General features: G+C 34.9%; 2 protein-coding genes across 4 annotated transcripts in view; both read right to left on the reverse strand.

Moving 5' to 3' along the window:
- Positions 1-2,141, reverse strand: part of LOC136804660 (poly(A)-specific ribonuclease PNLDC1-like) — a 46,092-nt gene extending 43,951 nt beyond the window's left edge. For 2 of the 3 annotated variants that reach the window (XM_067061267.1, XM_067061284.1), the window contains exons 1-5: positions 1,950-2,141; positions 1,346-1,471; positions 1,185-1,224; positions 652-727; positions 36-83 (exon numbers count right to left, since the gene is read on the reverse strand). In XM_067061267.1, coding sequence (XP_066917368.1) covers positions 36-83; positions 652-727; positions 1,185-1,224; positions 1,346-1,471; positions 1,950-2,028 — 369 coding nt within the window. In that variant the 5' untranslated portion in view covers positions 2,029-2,141. The remainder of the gene's footprint in view (positions 1-35; positions 84-651; positions 728-1,184; positions 1,225-1,345; positions 1,472-1,949) is intronic. The other variant, XM_067061276.1, reaches the window with a different exon arrangement.
- Positions 2,142-2,341: 200 nt separating this feature from the next.
- On the reverse strand, positions 2,342-7,259 carry LOC136804620 (phosphorylase b kinase gamma catalytic chain, skeletal muscle/heart isoform-like). Its single transcript, XM_067061225.1, has 12 exons — positions 7,131-7,259; positions 6,772-6,947; positions 6,365-6,419; positions 6,123-6,188; positions 5,678-5,750; positions 5,349-5,439; positions 5,082-5,172; positions 4,921-4,950; positions 4,637-4,760; positions 4,292-4,393; positions 3,905-3,949; positions 2,342-3,604 (listed from the first exon to the last, which is right to left on the reverse strand). The coding sequence occupies exons 1-12, from the start codon at positions 7,223-7,225 to the stop codon at positions 3,209-3,211; spliced, it is 1,344 nt and encodes a 447-aa protein (XP_066917326.1). The 5' UTR covers positions 7,226-7,259; the 3' UTR covers positions 2,342-3,208.
- Between the last annotated feature and the right edge of the window lie 10,581 nt (positions 7,260-17,840).

Below are 17,840 nucleotides of genomic sequence, written 5' to 3' on the forward strand. Positions count from 1 at the left end.
AGTAATAATTATTGTATAACTTAATTGGGTATTACCTTGTTGAAATCGAAATGGTGTTCGGTTAGAAATTTCAATGCTGATGCCTGTAAATAAAGAGATTGGTGAAAAAAAACATCAAATCACCCAATGAAGCCCGCTTTCAAGCAGTTCAAAAGGGTTATCAAGTAATTCTAGTGCTATACAAAGGCTGTCTTTGATCAATTATCAATTAATAATGACTACTAAAATTCCAATAAAAACACTTTTAAATATGGAAGATATTACAGAAATTTCTTGTCTCGGACGTCTTTAATTATTTTATAAGATCACAGTGCATCAGATTACATTCTATTGCAAAGTGGAGATTAAAATTTTTTTTATCATCTAAGACTATGTTCATACGTTACTGTTTCGTATCGTGTTCCGGTATGGTTTTCGTTACGGATCGAGAGTGTTCATATAGGTTTCGAAACGTTTAAGAGCGTTTCGGAGCAAGAAAACGGAGCAGTTCCGTTCCGATAAAAATAGTGGAGCGAAACCGTTTCAACCTGTTTTGCTTTGTAAAGTCTTCTTTTTTGACGTTTCGAATTTTGACGTTCACACTTGTTTAGAAACCGTTTCGTTTCGCAACGATTCGGAAACGTAACGGCGGAACATGGTTTAATAATATACCTGACAAGTGAACTTGGAATCGATTGAACCAAATGAGGCTGGACATGAGTAAATGTTGAAGACGTAAGTATCATAACTGAAAATGAGATTATTCAAAGAAAATAAGTTAGATTAAACCATATCCCCAGATTGAAGTTGAAGGCAGAGATGATAGTCACAATTTACTAAAGTACATTTGACGCACTCTAATTCGATTTTAAAGGGGCATATCGAATAGTAGAATGTTGTTTATGAGAGTTTCTTGTTGAATGTTTCTTTCAATATAATCGAATGATGGAGCATATCGAGTAGTAGAACGTTGAATCAGAGAGCCTCATGGGTTAAACATGACCCTTGTTTGAAGGCAGAGGTGATAGTGACAAAATTTTTAATTAAATCCAATTAAAATTATTTTTGAGTTTCGAAGGGCTGAATCTATTTAGAAGGTATTACGAGTGGATTTGATAAAAGATTCTCCTTGAATGATAATTTAAAATCAAAAAATATTTAGTAAAAAGCCTACCGAACAATGGAAAATGCAATATAATAATTACCTGTTTTCTATTTTAGTACTTCGGACAAAGCAAGCAAGTCCTATGAAAATAGAAAGAAGTTAATATTGAGATTGAATGAAACGGTTAGATGAGAAGATTCGTATGAAACTGTATGAATCAACTTATTGCTAAATATCAAAAGAGATGATAAAAAATAATACCAAGTTGGCATAAAGTGAATTTTGATAGACTTCTCTTCAGTTTAGCATAGCGTTCTTTCGGTGTGTCGAACAATGTTGGCTCGAATGTATTACTCGTTGAAAGCCCTGTAAATTCACCATCAATAGCTACAAAAAGGGAAAAAAGATATTACACCTCCAGGCCATCGGAATGCGGGTACTAATCCTTTCGAAGCAAGAAGTCCTCTCTTTCGAGTAGAAAAAGAAATGAAAAATTGCAAAAGGAACTGTTACAAGACTTTATGAAAGGTTTCACAATTTAAATGGAAGAAAACATAATTTCGATAGACAATATCCGATATGATTATGATAAAAATCCTTCCAAGATTAAGAATTAAAACCTTTCACATATTATTATATTTCGCACGCAAGTAAAAGAAGAGTGACACGTTTAACGTTCAAAAACCTTGCATCCAATTTGTTTCAATTGAATGACTGTCCCCCATGTTGGATTGAGTTCTAGACTTAAATATCCTACAGATGGAACAATACTTCACGCCTATGGATCGAAATAATACTATGAAGAAGGCAACAAATTATAATAACAAAATCTTATTCCACTATCCATCAAATGACTATCTCTTACCAATAAACTCAGAATTTCGAATTGACCATTCTATTGTTGGAAAGATTCGATTGAAATTTTCTTTAGTGACGTCACACATCACAGCCAATCAGAATGGACCAAACAATTACGTATGTTATTCTTTTGTTATCTCATATTAGTTGACACATCCTTTGTCATTTGTGATTTCAAATTATTGTTATTAAAATCTAAAATGTAGAAATTTTAAAGTAGACTTAGTGGAATGAAATATGTGTTTTTTATTGAAGAAAAACTTGGGGACTCTTAAAGCATTTTACGTGAATAAAATAAAGATGCAAGAGCTGTCAGATTTCATAAGAGCCGCTTATTGGACTATGAATGAGTGTTATTCTAGTCTCTATATCATTTTTCATAAAAAGATAACATTGATATAAAATTAATTATGATATTCCTCATTTGGAGAATACACTAGCAACAAATACGTTATAATTTTACCAAATTTATCGAAATATATGATACTTTCTACTTTACAAAGTTTTGCTAATTTTATTGAACTCTAACTGAGATACACTCTTCTATAATATAAAATTCGACGTATTATGCATTATAAAATAACATATATAACATTATTATACGATTATTGTTATCAAAAATAATACCATATACAGAAATAATAATGAATTGACTAAAACAATCCTAAAATGTACATAATTTTATCAAACTCTAACATCGATTGGAGGCAGATAGATTGTACTGACGAGAAGTGTGTCAAAACAATAGAACTATCGAACATAGTCTTAGAAAACCTAAAAAAAGGAATTTTGAGATAATTTTAAAACTTCATGACAGAAAATATCAGAATAGTTTGTATGATTACAGACGCTTGACGTTATTAGCGAGTTTTGAGATAAATCGAGGGAGACGGTATGTCTCCAAAATCACCGTCCACTTTGCTCGACGACGGTAGAAACACCAAAATACCGTCGTCTGTTTAAGTGAGCAAAGGTGATATTGAGCCGTACATCAACTATCGACTTTGTTTTGTATCGATTTCACTTACCGTCGCCCTCGATATCCTCCGATACTTAAACTCGGTAATGTTTAGCCCTGCTGAGCTCGAAGCCAATATCCTTGTTTCCTTGATATGTTTTCTAGACACTGACATTTAGAACTGCCAGTAAGGAATATCCATATTGTCTGGGGAAACACTTGACAAATGAGAACCAGATACTTGATAAATGATATATTGATAACCAGGACTCAAAGCAACGCATCATTACCACCAATATCAACAAAGATCAAATTGATTCCATCCGGTGCTCATAACTTGAGCTTGGTGATGAACCTTTATCCTGAAAAGAGTCTTTTCGAATAAAAGATGGTCTTTTAGGTAAGAAAGCACTTTGGATGCCATAAGCATACATAGTTGGTATAACGATCTGCCCATCCACAGTATCGCTACTAACTATCTCATTTTTGATGGTATTTTCAAATAATGCTGTTCGACTCTGGTTGTTATCTGTTGTCTTTTTCACCCAGTGACCATACAAATTGAAAGAGCAACTATCCACTATTTTACGAACATCTTTAAAATTATACGGTTCTTTTAGTACACTACTATAAGTCTGCGGTATAAACCTCTCATGGAATGTATAATACAGTTTCTTCATTGTCATGATAGTGCAAACTAAAACCTGTAAAAAATAACAAAAAGCTTACTAAAAAGAAAAAAATATTTTGCTCTTCTTAGATACATCCATGCCCGTTTTCATGCCCTTTTAGAATCTAGTTATCGGATGCTGCCCCTACTGAAATCACTAAAACTTTGGTAAAAATAACATTTTTCGTGGAAAAACACTTAAAAAAACTGCCCCTTTTGGCCACTAACAGACACTGCCCTGTCTTTCCAAAATATGGCTTGACATTAAATCCAGTCGAACACAGTCGGTGTAATAAATATTTCAATTCAAAATGATGTTGGACACAAAAGTTACCTTAAATTTGATCCTTTGTCTCTTAGGTAAAGCTTGTTGAAGTTTCTAAGATTTGAAAGTAATGATGAATTAATCCATTGGGATAAATGAGGGAGTGTATCATTGTGAAAAATGGAAATATTAGTGCAATTCATGATATGCACCACTGCAATGACTTCGCGAAATTATGCAGCTTTTCTGTTTTTTTTCTCCACCCATTACGTCACTTTTTCTATTGTTTAAGTGATGTATTGGGTGGAAAATTCTCAGAAGACTCTCCAGTGACGCATATCATGAGTAGGTACAATAAACTAACGCAATCTGCACTGATCCTTAACAGGAGAAATCTTACAGCTTACTTATAAAATCTTTCAACAGCAAATTGTAGGGATCTAAAATTTATAATACCTCACACTTGTGACAAACAGATAAACCTTTGAACCAGGGATGGCATAATGCATCCATTGCATTGATGCGTTTGCTTGGATCAACAACCAGAAGCTGTGATATCTTTAAAAAAGAAAAAAGGCTGATTTATGATACATTGTTTTACAAAATGTTTAAAGGGGGGTGATTCAGAATTGAACTTTGATTATTTAAAAAAATTTAAGATCATGGTTACTAAACCCCAAATCGAAAATACTGAAAATGGAATTAGCATTCAAAGACAAAAAGCATACCCAAATCAAATTTGAAAAGTGAATAGTAAATTAGCAGACAAATACAAGAATTAAATAATAATTTGAGACACACCAGATCCTGAGGACATTCACCAATTCCCTCCCATTCAGCGCCTGCTAGACTATATTTTCCTTCCATGATTTTTCGATACATTATTGTGTCTTTCCGGTGCCAAAAAGGACCTTGTCCAACAAGCCTGAAATGATTTTTCAACTTTGTCATTGACGCATTTCAAGATGATTCATTTAAAACGATTAAAAGGTTTGAAAGAGTTGGAATATCAGTATCAAATTTTGTTGTTGCAAGTTGAAAAAATAATTATGAGATACAAATACTTAAAAACACCAGTTACTTACAGAGTGTAAAGAATGACACCACAAGCCCACCTAGTAAGAAATATTGTAAAATTAGCAACAGTTTTTTACAAGGCTTTATTTTAAGGAGACCCAGTAACACAAAAGGTTTTAAATTACTAAAATAATAAAAAGTAATTAAGAAGAAGAAGTATAAAGCTTACAAATCGACAGGCTTCCCATAACCAGTTGCGTTATCATAAACAACACATTTTAAAGTCTCCGGAGCAAAGTACGCTGGAGTACCTAAAACATCTGAAAAAAAAAAAATCACTCAAAATAAATCATCTAACATCTCAAAAATTGTTCCCCACAACAGGAAATCCGCATAAAATACTCTGTGACGCAAATCTCTCTTTAATTCGAAGAAAATTCATGGTCCATTGAAAAAGACCATTACAGAAGTTTCTACTTGCAAAAATCATGCTCACCAAAAAGCTGTTCATCTTTACGAATCTTGTGAGCAAATCCAAAATCAGACAATAAGACATTATTTTCACTGTCCAACAATACATTCTCTGGCTAAAAAAAGTCAAAAATGTTTAATGATAAATCATTTACACATTTTGTTTTGCCAAGAATGTACAAAAAGATAATAAAAAGCAAAATATTAATTAGGTTTGTAGCGAATAAATCTACCTTTTATATCAAAAAAGACCTTGCTCAAAAAAAATAGTCACTTATCAATAAGGTATTCAAAATCTACTAGTTAGCCCTGTCAACCAAACACAAGGTTTTTGGAAATGAAGAGATATGATACCTTCAAATCTCGATGAACATAACTATTTTCATGCATGTGGTATAAGGCATGGAACAATTGCCACATGATCCTCCTAAAATATAAAAATAACACTTTTAGAGTGAATTAAATACAAAAAAATATGTTCATTCTTATAAACAGTGCTCTAGAAAACACCAGCCATAATGTCCATAGACTTTGGAGTATCTAGTAGAGAGAGAGATTATTGAGAAAAAGGACTTAATAGGGAGGACAAGCTTTTAGTGACATTATGTGACCGAACTAATTATGGCAGAAGATGATTTTCTCAATTCCTCTAAATATTTCGAAGCTGTTTAATTTGACTTAGTAAGAAGCTGTTTCATTTGACTTTGGGATTTTGTTAGATGCTAGTACTGGGTTTGAGTGTGGTCTAAAGAATGGTAAAAATGAAAGGGGAAATGTGTTAACACTTTTTAGTTTCTACCTGGCAGTCCGCTCATGGATTGTCACTTCTTGTGTGAGCAGATCGAAAAGCTCTCCACCTTTTGCCCTGAAAAAATAAGTGTTTTGGAGTAATTGATATTGAACCTAAGAGATTTAAAAAGATGGCGAGGAATCAGGGTATGAGATATTTAGTATAAAAAACAATTCATTTATAAATTTTAAAATCTAAAAAAATTAAAAACAAAACTATATAAAAACCTCTGATTAAATATTTCTACTTACAATTCAAAAACCAAAAACATGAATGCTGAGCTATCATAGAAATCAACCAGTTTGACTGAAAGTAGAAATTGTCAAAATCATGAAAATAACAACTATTAAGTACTCTTGGGTAGCTAACAAACCAGGGGTTAGGAATAAGCGGGGTGGGTGGAGAAATTCTCAAAAGTTAATAAGTAGGGGGTTGGAATAAAAATGTCCCTGGGTAAAAATTTTCAAAAAATTAAATTGCGTGGGGGGACACTAGGTACCCAAGAGTATTATATGGAAGGCATCTGGACTTTATAGCAGAATAAATTCAATGTCAGCCTTGGAAAATGATAAGGTAATAAAGAAGGAAAAACAAGGAGTTTGCCTGTAGAAATCAGAAAATTAAAGAAAATTAAAGAATGATGGTAATTTTAGCCTACTAATTCCAGGATAGCCTTGAAGCTTTGATAAAACTTCAACTTCATTATGAATTTGTGTGACAATATCGATTCCTTTCACCACCTGTCCTTTTTTACTGAACTTGTCTATGATCTTGACCGCAAATTCTTCCCCATTTTCTTTGTTCCTGCATTTTCGAACCACACTTGATATGCCACTGTAAACAAACATAAACAAATGGTAAGAAAATTATACTTTACAAACATTCACCAGAGTCGAAATCAAAACCATTTTCATGCTTTAAATTAGATAAATAACAAGTTATAATACTGATTTTGTAATGTGATCTGATAGAGTTAATTAATTTTCTTCTACTGACAAAAGCAGAAATGTAACTTACTCTCCTAAGATATCTCCTGGTTCATATTTCGCATAGAAATCTCCCTTGACAGCTGTAACTTCAACATGGGGTGTTGTTGAAGCCACAGTAACCATTGATTAATTTATATTTTGTTTACGTTTTTAACTTCTAAAAGAAATCAACATATTAATGTTTTTTATAGTGCTATTACTTTCTGACAATAATATATGTGACCACTGAGGCAATTCAATGCTTAACTTTCAGATGATGTATTGGATTTTTTTTGGTTCGGATATCTCAGGGTATCTAGATGATCTTTCAAAATTTCTATTCCTGCTAACTTTAAATTACAGTTCTGAAGTAGCTCATCTGCCCGTTTTGATTGTCCCACGGCCCACAGCCCGCTTTTCCTTTTAAAATGTTGAGACCTCATTGCGTTGTTTTTACTTTTGTTTTTAAGGTGATATCAATTCAATGCGGGAAAGGAAAAAAACATTTTGAAATTTTAAAGACATTATACCGCAATGAAAGCTTAAAAGTGTGCGACGCCAGACACAAGGCCAGACAAGAAAGTGTTCAAAACAGATGATATGGTAGGTTTTTATATTTTGAAAGAAGAATAAAAAAATGTTCCATTTTTGGTCACCGACCGACCGACCCATTTTTTCTATTCTAGGACACAAACCAAACAATCAATAGGGGCCAGCCTTATTCATTCATGATATATCAGATATTCAAAGATTTAACCTAATACATGGTCAGTGCTTGTTTACTCCACAATTTGAACTTACTTCTCATTACATAAAATTACCAAATGCGGGTAATGTGGGAGAAAATCCTGAAAATGTGGGAAATTTGGGGGAATTTTATGCGGGAGTCTCCCACCCAATGCGGGAGAGTTGACAGCTATGCAAACGACATTTGACCTAATCGAACACAATTGAATACCGTGAAATCAGGTAACTTGCATCAGTAGAGGGAAACTTGCATAGCCATCAAATGCCTGACCAACCAAAGCAGCAAAATTTATGTTGTTTAATTCTTATGCAACTTGCAAAACTGGGAATTTAAAGTCTGTCCAGATATAATTGGCAGTGGAAACAAGAATGCCTGTAACTTTTGATAGTCAAATATAATTATGGAATTTTTTTTTGCTTGTTTTAGAGAGTCAAAGGTGCTGTATTTGAATGTATTTTTGGTTGAAAAAATCGCGATTTTTAGCGGTTAAATTTGCGATTTCAAAAATTGAGCTTTTTTTCTACTTATGCTATAACGTTCATTTTTACATGAGTGGTAGTTCAACCTTAGGTTAAGAAGTTTGTTAAATTTCAAGGCAAACAGAAAAGTCCTTCAGAAGATATGGGACCCGAAATACCCCTTCGTAGCACTCTTCTGTGAAATATCAAATCTCCAACTAATTACTAAAAACGGGGGTAATGTTATCTTTTTTGAACAGTGCAATTAAAAGTTCTTGTTTCCACTGCCAATTATATTTGGACAGACTTTAGTCACTTTTCTATTTGGTTGAGTTGCAGGAGGCTTTGAGGCCTTTCAATGAGCACCCCATCAGCACCTTGGACTGACTACCCAATTCCCCTCACATGGCATGGGTTGACCTGGGCAAAGGTTCATTCACTTGCCAAGTGAACCGCTGTGAGTGTGGGAATCAAACCTCAGTCGCCTGTGCAGCAACCAAGGTTAACGACCACTATACCACAGCGCAACAGATATTTAAAGTCAGTTAGGAACATTTGGCGAGTTCCTGTACGCGGTCGCAATCAAAAAAATCATAACATCACTCATTAAAAAATGGTGTTTGTGTCTTTTCGCACTTTTTTTAGCCTAGACGATAAAGCCACCATAGTAAGTATAACCAAACTGTGTTTTTAATTGGCTGAAATGTTTTTTTGTGTCGGAAAAACTTTTTCAAACTTTCAGCAATGATTGACCAAACTGTTACAATGAAAATTATCCATTTTTTATCTTCTTACCTTCTTCATTTTCAATGAAACACTCGAAATTTACTGAAGGTAAGCACATAAGATATTCTTATAATTAATGATATTCATTGAAACACGCTTCGCTGTGTGCTGCAGTGGAGTGCCGGAGTGCATGACGTAACTCTTGCGGAAGATCATATTGGGCGTTTTGGCGTTACCACACTTGACACAGCAGGCGCCTTTGTCTTTCCCCAACTCTTTCCACCTTTTTAGATGGCCTTACAGTAACAATAGATCCAAAAGGGCGCCATAACCTTGGAAGATAATTTGTTTTGGTCTCCAGCTTTGGGAAATAGCAATGTTTTTGGTTGTTTTTGATGGAAAATGGTAAGAAACTTAAGTTTGCAAGTGTCATTTTTAGTTTTTGCTGGCTTATAGCCAGACAATCTCAATCGAACGGAATCGACGATCGAACCAGTTGAACCAAATCGAACGCAATCGACCGATTGAAATTCAATTGTCAAATACAATTGAATCTCAATCGAACGTCAAAATTCTGGGTAATATTCGATTGGTTCGATTGTTGCTTGACTGCATTTTGATTGTCGTTCGACTACGTTAGATTGTCGTTTAATCGTCTTTCGACTGCGTTTGATTGCTCTATGCTCTAAAGAAGGCCGATTTTCAATCGTAAATCAGAGAAGAGTGTCTATCTATCTATCTATATATTTCATACTAAAAGGTCCTAGGACCCATTATCCGTACATTTGTTTGTTTAAAAAAATGAAAAATGAATAAATAAATGAAATGTTAAGAGCAATAAAATATTTTAAAATTTTAATTAATGCTTGATAATGAGCCCGGGGGGGGGCACTCGGTCTGAAAACGACCATACGTTCGGCCCAAAATTTGGCTTCTAAAATCGGACCCTTACAGTGCAGTGAATTTCCATGAGAAATCATACCCTTACAGTGCACTTTTCTAAAATTTCTCGCCCGTAGGGGCGAGAATTTTTGCAATTTTCCAAGAAAATGTTGAATTTTTCCTCCAAAATTGACCAATTTTATGCCAATTTTACCAAAAAATTGGCCTTTTATCACAATTTCCTACCCTTACAGTGCAGTTCAGTGCAATTTTGTAATTTCCTACCCTTACAGTGCACTAGCTGAACTATGAAAAACCTACCCTTAAGGGCCGAACGTCTGGTAGGTCATTTACCTTGAGTGCCCCCCCCCCCCGGGATAATGAGAAAAGAATGAATAGGATAAGTGGAAAACCAAGCATGCAGCCCTGTGTGCTGTGATAGATTGTGCTTGAGACTAGATTTAATATACAGTAGAGAAGTACTAAGAAGTATTAAAGCTAGCAGAAAGAATGTAACTTGAAGCATGGAGGTATAAAGAAAGACAGGAGATGAATTTGTCGGTAATTGGTCGTTAAAGTCTTTTGATTTCTTTTATGTAATAAATCAAAAGAAATTCTAGGCTCGCCCGATGAAATATGACTTTTTAGTAGAACTCAAGTTTTCTCTGAACATTCTTACTATCAGCATCGAAGATTTCTAGCCTTCTAATATACGAGAATAAAATAAAATCTAGCTCCACGAAATAAGTTTGCGTTCAATTTTGTCATCCATTAAATTTTGTTTTGAAAAGATATTTTCTCCAGCCAGAAAATAAAAAGTTCTTTATAAGCACACACAATTTCAGACGCAATTTGTAGACAAAAAGTCGCTGGAGAATTTTGGAGGAAAGTATTAAGCAATAGAGTTCACCTTGAAGAAAATGTTGATCGAAAAATCTTGTCATTTGATGAAGGATTGCAAAGTTTACAGGCCTTTTTTAATCCAAATATTTTCTTACACCAATGTCAGAAACAATGGATCTCGTCTCATCTAATTTCTACAACTGAAATAAGCCAATAAGATTTCACCTATCAACAAAAGAGCTCATTAAAAATGCACGATATATGAGATTATGAGCATGCATATACCTCATAATTTTTTTAATCGTAGGGCGAGCATGGTTACAATAGCATACTTCTCCTGTTTCTTTATACCTCTATGCTTGAAGTAGCCTCAGTGCTGGGGTAAGCATAGGAGCAGGCATAATGTGGTAGCAGACTACTAAATATTATAAATATTTAATAAATAATATAAAATTAAATAATTATTTTTACGATTAAGATATACAATTAAAATCGGATGAAAATTAAATATAAAATAATAATGACCTATCCAAAGTGGTCTTCAAGTTTGTTTTTAAAAGATGAATGTTCTTTAATTGTCGTAAGTCCACCAGGGAGATCATTCCAGAGTTTAGCTGTTGATGGAGCAAATGAGTTTTTGTAGGCAAGCACTCGCCCATGCATTTGTTTGAATCAAATACAATTAGAAAACCTAGCCCTGTTTGAAAATATAGTCTCAGGAATTGCATCTGCTCCGTGAATGATGTTGTGCATCATTGTAAGGTTGCGAATTTTCCTTTGAGTTTCTAAGGTTTTCCATTCAAGATCGTTCATCATTCTCGTTGGACTGGAGTGACGATTCCAGTCAGCATAAACAAAGCGAGCAGATTTCCTTTGTATCATTTCAATTCGGTCTCGCAGTCCTTGATTGCTCTCCCCGATAGGGTTCCAGACAGTAGATGCGGGCGATTTGCGCTAAATCTGTACCGTGTCCCGTCCGAAATCATGAAAAATAAAGTTCATTTTTTAAACATAACTCTACTTTTCTATGACAGTCTATAGCCTATTATTTCATGGAAATGTACCTTGACACCACCTTTTAAGGCCTAATAATAAAGATATAGGGGCTCATGGAGCTGTTAGAGCGTATGAAAATGGTAAATTGGTGGTAAAAAAAATCAAAACTAACTTGCACTGTAGAGAGTATCACATATTATAAGGGTTGTAACAGGTGATATTTAAGTATCACTAAACTTAGGTAAAATCCTTTTTTTGTTGCATTCTTTTGATTGGCATGTAGATATCGAAAATGATTTCGGATGGACAAAATTTGCAAAACTAAAGGCTAGAATAGAATACATCAGAAAAATGTATTGAGGAAGTAAGGAAGCTGTAGAACAGCCTGAAATTGTTTGTATAAAGGCCTTCCTCAAATTAGAATAGATCTTAAAAATCTGTATCACCTTTTTCATCTTTTTTCAGGGTGATTTGCACTAAATTTTTCCTGTCCCGTCCGAAATCATTTTCATAAAAATCTGTTTTATTTCAAGTTTTGCTAAACTTTTTCTTTCTACATATTATCCAGTAAGTATACAAGTAAATATACTAATATTCCAAATAGAAAATACTTGAGAATCTTCCACTCTTTTTGTTCCAGTAGTGGTTTTAATACAATACCTATTTTTACAGGAAAATTGTCCCATCCGAAATAAATTCCTATTTTCAAGGTTAAAATAAAGGTATAAAAACTTACTTCAATTGGCCTGTTTGAACATTTTTCTTACTAGGTCCTGCTAATAACTTCCTGAATGTTAAACATTTATTTTATTACAAATTGAAACATATTTGAAAAGATATGATTTCGGACAGGACAAATGATTTTGGACGGGACATTTTTTCTAGTACCCCTAGAATCAAATCTGAAGAGCTTTGGATCTTAGATTTACTTAAAATTAAAATATGCTCTATCCTAGATTACAATATTCAGCCATTCAAATCTTTCTACCCTGCAGAATTTCAGAAATATTGTCGATCTTATTGTGATTTCGGACGGGACATTTTTTGGTGTCACTTCCAATCACCAATGCACTGGGACCTATAGAATGTTAACCTAATGGTAAAATCATACTTTTTAACAGGTTTCTCAAACACATACAGATTGAGCTTACTCTCAAACTTAAAAAACCTTCAATAAACACTCTTAAAATAGGGGCAATGTGCAATGATTTCGGACAAGACACATTTCGGTGTCAAAATGGAAGTAAACAGAAAATCACTGCTAGAGCAAGATGGAAAAAAGGTTTCAAAACACTTTTTTTGTAGAAAAACACATGAATAAATTGCCTATATGGAAAATCAAAATTCCAGGTCAAATACCTTACTGGAAAGAAAGTGCTACCATAAAACTGAAGCACTTTTTTGCTAAAAATTGCCAAAACAAGGAAAAATTGACACAAAATTTATGATTGCGGACTAATGATAGACAGTTAAAACATGCAATTTTGTAGAAAGTGTACCATTACCAAGCTGTATCTGATGAAAAAAGAAAAAAATCATTAACACTTACCCTTAATGAGATATATGCAAAAAATGATTTCGGACGGGACGGTACAGATTTAGTGCAAATCGCCCATGCGTAGTTGAGGATTAGGTTTATGTACGTCTTGTAGGCTTTTGCTTTGGTGGCTTTGGTGCATCCTCTCAGATGCCCTCTGATGTCCCAAAAACATACAATCAACAAAAAAGACAACAACATTAGCTGGAGGCACGCAGTTTATGTCAATTTTCTCAGGATCTAGAAGGAAGTTTGAATAGAAATTTTAGTATCCAGACGGTGTCAATCGAACAACTTCGAACAAAAATCGCAATCGAACCAATCGAACGTAATCGAACGCGATCGAATAACTGCGATTCGATTGTCGAACGTAATCGAATCTTAATCGAACGGCCGATTCCTGGGTAATATTCGATTGTGTTTGATTGCGTTCGAGTAATGTTCGATTGATAGTTGACTATGTTCGATTGGTGTGATTGATTGTCAATTACACTGGATTAATGTTCGATTACGATTATGTTCGATGAGTTTGATTGCGATTAAATCAAAATGCATCACTCTGTCAGAGCTTTTTAGCGTGGGCGGCCGAGTGCTTAGTACCATACCAAAGCGAATAAAATCTAATACACAATTGAATCAATCGAACGTAATCGAATACAATCGAACGTAATCGAAGCAATCGAACAGTAAATCCTGGGTAATATTTGATTGCGATTCGATTGCCTTCGACAATCGAATTGCAATTATTCGATTGCGTTCAATTGCGCTCGATTGATTCGGCGTTCGATTCGTTCGATTGACACCGTCTGGTAAGTATGTTATCTAATAACTATATAGGATTCTTATACTAAAATTTCATGAAATTCTGATGAAGAGATTTTGAATAATAAAATCAAAACTGCCCTTTTCCAGCGAGCGCTTCGTGTTTTCTGCCTCTGAAAAACCGTAACTATTTTATGGCGCATGCGCATACAAACGCAAAAAATCAAAACATTGAAACGGGTCTATTAGAGGACACCCTGCCGACGCACCGGACTGTCCGATGTATTTGTCCGGTGGCAAAAAGTATCCTTTCGCTACACCGGACGCAATAAGTCCGGTGTCAGTCCGGTGTTGCATACAGGGAATTTTGGACGCCGGACATTTATGAAACAAAAAATTAAGAAACACCGGACGCACCGGACTGGTCATGTCCGGTGTTTTGATTGTCCGGTGGGAAAAAATATCCTTCTCCGACACCGGACATCCGACTTCCTTAAGTCCGGTGTAGAAATTGTCCGGTGGTAAAAAAAATTCTCATTTTACACCGGACTTTCGCGTGTCCGGTGTTCGTTAAGTCCGGTGCGTCGGCAGGGTCCTGTCTTATAGAATGGCAGAATATCCTGGATAGTTGCTAACTGAAAGTCACTTTTGTAAACAAACAAGTCCTCTTGCCTTAGAACACATCCCACTTTTCAGGAAATAAATTTTAAAATTTTCATGATATAGCTTGTTCTGTGCATTTAACCCCCCCCCCCCTCCTCGCTCCATCCAGTCAGGACCTCATTTCACTTTATCGATATTACGCAAACGGCAGTGTGCGCTAAATAATCTTGGTTTCACTTTCGATTTCAAGCAAAGGTCTTAGCAACAGGGCGCGCGTACATAGCAACGGGGCTGGGTAGAAAAATCTAAACATAGAATTCAAAAAAAATACCGATCATCGTATAGAGCACTAAAAAATACCCCCTTTCTATGTTTAGTTTGTTCTACCTTGGATTATAACTGAAAATATTTTCAAAAAAACCTTCATCCGCTATCAGCCGCGCGGTAATCTTTGCCCGCTTCAATTCTTAGATAATGAACAAGAGAGGTGCGCTTAGCTAAGCCGTGCTCGCGGGCGATAAATTTATGTTTACTTATCTTGTATATTTTAGTGGTATTTATCCAATGAAAAGGATGTTGACAAAATATGCACGGCGCTGACAAAATATTCACGGCATTGATTATGACATCATTAAATATGTCAATGTCAATTCAACGCCCGTTAAAAATAATAGTTCGTAGACAGTTCTTTTTATCTTGAAATTTAGAAATACAAGAAAAAAAAGATCAAATTTAATATTTGTTTCCTATCTAGATTATATTAGTGTTAGAATACGGTATATTTTCACGAAAAATATTTCGCGATGGCGGTGGTACGCCCAATCGCGCCCATGGGAAAGTTCCAATTTTTAATTATCGGGAAATCGGGGAAACCGGTTCACCACGTGGATAAAAAACGTACGGAATGAAACCTGACAAAAGGTTTTCAACCAGATTTATTCAGATAAAGCTATAAGAGGTTCATTACTTGTGGATTTTAAAACCTGCATAAGCAAAAACGAAAGTTGTTAGGAAGGAAAGAGTAAACGCAAGACAGAAGGTTTGGTTGTGTTGATCAGGTATGTTTTTATTCTATCCGAACTAATGTTAAAAAAGACCAAAGAGGTCCTGACTGGCTCCATCCATCCCCACTCACCACCCCAAAGCAAAAAAAAAAAACATTCAAAAACCCTCAGTTCACCTCAGCACTTATCTTAGGAGAGCCTAGTTTTAATGATACCGAACATCATCACCTTTCTACAACATTTAACTACAACTCTTGTGGGCTCGACTTCATCTGGTTTTGTGGTTTGCTGCGAAAAACAAAGAAAAATTGATGAAAACTGAAAAGTGTGAGGAGAATCCAAAGAAATTGAAAACTGACCCCTATCCAGTACACGCGTCCAAAACTACCGTCTTCCAAATCGAATCAAGGCGGTGGGTGGATTTATGGGCGGAAAGACAGAATACAGTTGAGTCCCGGGGGGGGGGGGGGGGCAGCTGAGACCCGGAATTCCCGAGTTATTTTTTCCGAGTTAAAAAAAAACCGAGTTATCCCGAGTTATGACGTCATTTTTGGAATTTAGTGACGTCATTTTTCATTTTTTAACTCGGGAATTTTTGCTTCCTTTAACTTTCCGAGTTATTTTCCATTTTTTAAAAACTCGGGAATTTTTGCTTCCTTTAACTTTCCGAGTTATTTTTCATTTTTTAACTCGGGAATTTTTTCTTCCTTTAACTTTCCGAGTTATTTTTCATTTTTTAACTCGGGAATTTTTTCTTCCTTTAGCTTTCCGAGTTATTTTTGAATTTTCAACTCGGGAATTTTTGCTTCCTTTAGCTTTCCGAGTTATTTTTCTTCATAAAAAAACACCAGCTTTAATCTATTGATCCCATACCAACCTAAATCAAAGACATAACCATCCATTACCAACTAGAAAAACCTTAACCTGCTTAATAAAATGAAAAATCAACAAAAAAGTGAATAATTGAAAAGCAAGAACTGAAGTTAAAACCTGCTAGATAAACAAAGTGTAAGCCTTTCATTAAAGAATACTGTAAGTGACATGACAAGATTCTCAAAAAAATTCACTCAGTCCTTCCCCCTTTGCTGTAAAAATTTTGAATGAATATAAATAAAACTGTCCAGAGTGCACACACTCACCAAATCAACTTACAGAAAAACATTCGAAAGTTTCCCGCGCGCGTGTGACCTTTGCAAAACATTCGAATTATGAATCGAATCTTTTTGTGTCATAAGGCTCTAATTAGACTTGCGGTTAAAAAACGTTCCGGGGGTCGTACGCTACTTTTTCAAAGTGGAAAGTCTTTAAATGTTGACCTGAGGGTATATTGTTATTCGAATGTTTGCCCCCCGTCTTTTTATAAAAACTATTCGAACGTCAAACCCCATTCTGCGCAATGTGAAGTGAAAGATACTGGACACTTGTTCGAAACTGAAAAACGTGCGATGCAAAAATAAGAAGAAAAAACGTGTTGTGTTCATTTCATAATCTTGACATAAAGTTTGTCGCCATTGCGCCATAAAAGTTTGCCATGTCGATTGAAAAGAAATTTAAAGAGAGATGAAAAATAACTCGGAAAGCTAAAGGAAGCAAAAATTCCCGAGTTTAAAAAATGAAAAATAACTCGGAAAGTTAAAGGAAGCAAAAATTCCCGAGTTAAAAAATGGAAAATAACTCGGAATGTTAAAGGAAGCAAAAATTCCCGAGTTAAAAAATGGAAAATAACTCGGAAAGTTAAAGGAAGCAAAAATTCCCAAGTTAAAAAATGGAAAATAACTCGGAAAGTTAAAGGAAGCAAAAATTCCCAAGTTAAAAAATGAACAATGACGTCACTAAATTCCAAAAATGACGTCATAACTCGGGATAACTCGGTTTTTTTTTAACTCGGTTTTTTTAACTCGGAAAAAATAACTCGGGAATTCCGGGCCTCGGGGCAGCTGGGCAAAAGGAACGACGGGTATGTGCGGGTCCTAAGGGTACCTTTTCCAATATGTTTAAAATGCACTGTAAGGGTCGGAAAAACTAGAGATGCACTGTAAGGATAGAAATTTCAGAAAATTCTTGAAAAATCTAGATATTTTGACCAAAAATGCTAGAATTTTGACCATTTTTTGCACGAAAGGGATCGAAAATTTGGGGGAAAATGCACTCTAAGGGTATGAATTTCACTGATTTTTGCTGCACTGTAAGGGTGCAATTT

Source organism: Clytia hemisphaerica, unplaced genomic scaffold (genome assembly GCF_902728285.1).
Source record: "Clytia hemisphaerica strain Z4C2 unplaced genomic scaffold, Clytia hemisphaerica genome assembly, whole genome shotgun sequence".
Classification (NCBI taxonomy): Eukaryota; Metazoa; Cnidaria; class Hydrozoa; order Leptothecata; family Clytiidae; genus Clytia; species Clytia hemisphaerica.

Bases quoted from the DNA above. Each gene is read 5' to 3' on its own strand.
- LOC136804620 (XM_067061225.1), bottom strand. From the start codon at position 7,225: ATGGTTACTGTGGCTTCAACAACACCCCATGTTGAAGTTACAGCTGTC. The intron at 6,420-6,771 runs GTAGGCTAAAAT...TTCTACTTTCAG, and splicing joins TCAAGGCTATCCTGGAATTA to TCAAACTGGTTGATTTCTAT. The intron at 5,751-6,122 runs GTAGAAACTAAA...TTTATATTTTAG, and splicing joins ATCCATGAGCGGACTGCCAG to GAGGATCATGTGGCAATTGT.